At 47.3% G+C, this 4,062-nt stretch overlaps 1 protein-coding gene across 1 annotated transcript in view; it reads right to left on the bottom strand.

Moving 5' to 3' along the window:
* Window positions 1-421: 421 nt before the first annotated feature.
* The window catches only part of LOC103372459 (equilibrative nucleoside transporter 4), a 6,373-nt gene continuing 2,732 nt past the window's right edge, over window positions 422-4,062 (bottom strand). The window contains exons 2-5 of the mRNA XM_008302113.1: window positions 3,685-3,805; window positions 3,320-3,507; window positions 1,312-1,552; window positions 422-567 (exon numbers count right to left, since the gene is read on the bottom strand). Of these exons, the coding sequence (XP_008300335.1) occupies window positions 422-567; window positions 1,312-1,552; window positions 3,320-3,507; window positions 3,685-3,805 (696 nt within the window). The remainder of the gene's footprint in view (window positions 568-1,311; window positions 1,553-3,319; window positions 3,508-3,684; window positions 3,806-4,062) is intronic.

Here is a 4,062-nt window from a genome sequence, read left to right as displayed (position 1 = left end):
CAGAGGAATCATGAAATATAACATATGTGACCAAAGACAGGAGGTCTCCTCTAAACCCGCCGGCCGCTCTCTGCCCTGCAGCAACACATCGCTTCACTTTAGCTGTACAAATGTCAGACGATCTGTTCGCACATATGCAGACAGGAATGTCCCGGCGTGGCGCTCGGAGGCCTTATGTCGGCCCAATGGCAGATGCACGGCTCCTGTTCTGCTCCTTCGGGGGATTTCAATCACAGCAGACGTTTGAAAGTCAGACGATGGCCGAGCTGGACGATGACGGGGTGGAGAAGTCTGAGTTTTGCGGTGTGCACGTACCTCCCTCCAACATTAAGTTCTGTTGTTTTCTGTTGAGTTTGCTGCTGCGAGGGTAAATGGCTGGTCGTGCTTTGTGTCCGTGCATCTGGTTTTTGTTTTTTTTATATCAGAACCCTGTGGCGTTGGCAGGTGTGCGCACGTTGAGCGTGGAGAAGCTTGTTCCCGTTGCCGGAGAGGTGAAGCTGTACGCGGCGTACGCCACAGCGGAGCCGACCATCAGGCCCGTCATGTAGGAGACGGTCATGGTGTTCCCTGCAGAGAGAGACAGACGGAGCGGTGATGGACGGAGGAGGAAACCAGCTCGGTCAGGTGAAACCTCTGCACCACTTTTAGATGTTCTAATGAAACAAAAAACATGTTTCACAGCCTCTGTTGGATGTTTTACTGCTCCATAGTGTTGGATCCTCTGGAGCTAACATTACATGGTGGTCAGTGCTGCACATGAGGTTAATAAGAGCCAAAGCACACGTCAGGAAAGCTCGTATCTCCGATCAGATGAAGAAAAAATCATGCAATATGTCAACAAGATGCTAAAAATGATGATTAGCAATCAGCTCAGGAGCTATAAAATGTCAGAGATCAGCTTGTAAAACAGACAAGTGTCACATGATTTCTCCTCTCTGTATTATTTAGGGTTAGGGTACGGGGTGTTGTTGATTATTTGTCATGAATCAATAGATTTAGAGCTTAATGAGCTATTTTAGGAGCTAGTGTGATTAGGTTCATTCTGTCTACTCTGATTATACACATAAGGTTTTTTTTTATCAGACAATGAGAAACAAATTTCCAGCTCCTAGAAGCCACATCAGTGACTGGAGACAGAAGGACTTTTTAAACAGCTCCTACCTAAAAAATACTCATTGTCTGATAAAAACAGAAACCTCAAACCTACTTTAGGAGCTGCTTCACGTCCACATTTCACAACAGGACAAGAGACAGAGAGGGAAGACGTAAAGCTGTTGAGCTCCTCATCTCTGCACACAGCGATCAGCTCACCTGCCAGCTCCCTCTGCTCGGGGGGCACTTTGCCGGCGGCCTGAATCATCGGCACGGACCCAAAGTACCCGTTGGTGACGCCCATGAGGAGGGAGAAGAGGCAGGGCCAGGCGGGGTGGGACAGGGTGGGCGCGCTGGCCGGGTACACGCACATGACAAACAGAGGGATGAAGACCACCCTGAGGCAGGAGAAGAAGAGCAGGCGGCCTCCTGACCAGTCGTATGGCAGCGCCGCCAGGATCTGGGGAGACAGCGGGGGCATCCAGTGAGCAGAGGAGGGCAAATAAAACACTCCTCCTGAATATCAGGCCCTCCTGCTCAGGGTAAGAAAACCACCACAAATGAGTCAAAATGCAAAAGAAAAATCATTTTCTTCTTTCTCTTATCATGAGTTTTTGTTTCCTCCATTTTCTCTATTTAATTGCTTCTCTCCTTCTCGACCATTTCAACAGTCCAACAGGACAAAGTCAGAGCCGCCAATCCACAAAACAACTGAAGCGACAGATAAGGTTTCATTTCTGAGTATTCACATAAAGCCTTCAGCTGAGTGTAATTACCTAAAAATACACCAGACTTTATCTCCAGCTTCACTCTCGGGTTTAATAAACGAGGCGACAACTCGAACGATTTAAAAAAGGTCAGCTGGTGGTGGTAATGTGTGCTCCTGTGGTACCAGGATGCTCGACGTACAGGTAAAATCCCAGAATCTTGTCATGTAATCATAACACTGATGCACCAGTGAATCCCGTGTATTTTACACTCAAAGGGTTGATTTAGGACGTAAACGTCAGTCCCTCTCAGACGTGATGCTAATGAATGGTTTGCAGAATGAAAACTATCTGATGGAAAAAGATGAACCTCGACCCAGTGGAGCGACTGCAGGTCCACCTTCTTTGTAAAGATGGATGTTCATTATAGATGAGTCTAAAAATGCTCCAGTAAAAGCTTTGCTGAGAAGTGTTATGAATAGATGGACAGACGGATGAACTCCACCAATCACGACTACGGTGAAGGTGGTTCTTGTATTGTGTCGTTAATTTCAGCCTGCTGCATCTCCACCAGTACCTTCAGGTCATCTGAGCTGGAAGCCACCGTTCACTGATGTTCCTACATAAATGAACTTGGTTTAAAAAGCTCACACAGACACAAAAGGTTTGACTGGAAGGAGGGTTTGTTTGGAAGCAAAAATATTTAGCAAAAACACCCGAAGATTCCTCAGATCCACACCGAGGACAAGATAACCGGGTAGCTTCATGAGAAGGTCAGTACTGCTCCTGTATGTTAAATTCCAAACATTATGCATGTGTTGCACCTTTTTCTTTAACGGTCTTGATTTGCATGAATAAAGTTGCAGGAAACATGAACATAGAGCCACGCTCACTTCTATTTAACTCTAAACTACAGCACCCTAAACTATCACTAATCATCATAGTGCTCAGTCAGCTCTTCCTGCTGCCTGCTGAATGCATCGTTCTTGTAGCTCTGCTTTTCATAGCGCCAAGTAGCTGCAACAATAAAACCCAAACAACAAGCAAAAGAAATGTTCATTATAGTCACTCTGAAGCAACACAAGTCCTGCTAAAGACGTGAGCAGTGGCTCCAGTCTATTCACACATCACAGTAAACAAGTCAGTCAGGTGGTAGGAACGCCCACGTAGCTCTGAGAAGAAGCAAAACAACCAGAAACAAGCAGGTGTTACTGTAGCTGCACTAGTTCAGATTTTTACCTGATTGATTCCATTTATGCAGCACCTGGTAATGAAATCTAACGCTTCACAAGGAGAAACCACCTTTTTGAATGCCAACTGGTAAATGTTCCACTTTTTTAAGAGGTGGCCGTGACATTAATCTATACACCATGATGAAGACATGTGAGGTTCTCATTCAACGATGTGAAGCACCTCGAGATGCTGTGAATCGGCCCCATATGACCAAACCTGAATCTACGTGTGCCGTTTCCACTCGTGTTCGTTCATTTTGTTTGTAGTGTCAGAAGCTGGCTGCTGACCTTGCCCACAAAGTCTGACATGTTGAAGGTGGCCATGATGAGGATGGGGAGCCACTCCCCTAAGGTGGGGTTCCGGATCTCCGACTCCAGCCCGGGGAAGAGACACAGAGTGATGCTGTAGGTCACGGCGATGGACAGCATGTAGGCCCAGATGACGCGGGACACCACGTAGCGATGCAAGATCATGTCTGGTTAGAGAAAACACAACCACAGGGCCAAGATTACAAATCTAATGACTCACTGGAGCAGGTCAGATCACTAAGAGGACCCCCCCTCCACCTGGGGATGCATTTACATCTCACATCCATCTGTTAGAGTCAGAGGGTAATTGAGCAGCAAGCACACAAGATTAGAACAGAGAGTACCGCGGACGCCGGGCCAGCTCCTCCGGATTTTGGCTTTCGGGGCGTCGAATCGCACGTAGGTCCCACCGACAAAGTCCTCGATGCCTTCTTCTGTGGAGGACGGTCCCGTCCCCCCGTTTCCCTGCAGAGACACGAACAGACACATCAGAGAGCCTCCGATGAGTTACAGTCCTGCATGAGCCGGATTCACTTCCAGGATGTTCAATGTCAGTTTTTAACAGTTCATTAGGAAAACACTAGAGGTAGCCATCACACAGTAAATAGATGCGTTCTGTGGGACGACCTTTATCGTTACACTGCTCTTATTAATAAGAGCTTCCTGGATGCATGACATCAGCTTTTAATGCCGGCGGCTGATGAGATGATGTCGGGGGGGGG

The sequence above is a fragment of the Stegastes partitus genome, unplaced genomic scaffold, assembly GCF_000690725.1.
Source record: "Stegastes partitus isolate 25-593 unplaced genomic scaffold, Stegastes_partitus-1.0.2 Scaffold1759, whole genome shotgun sequence".
NCBI lineage: Eukaryota > Metazoa > Chordata > Actinopteri > Pomacentridae > Stegastes > Stegastes partitus.
Note: the sequence above shows the minus strand (reverse complement) of the source record. Positions and strands in the feature narration are given on the sequence as shown.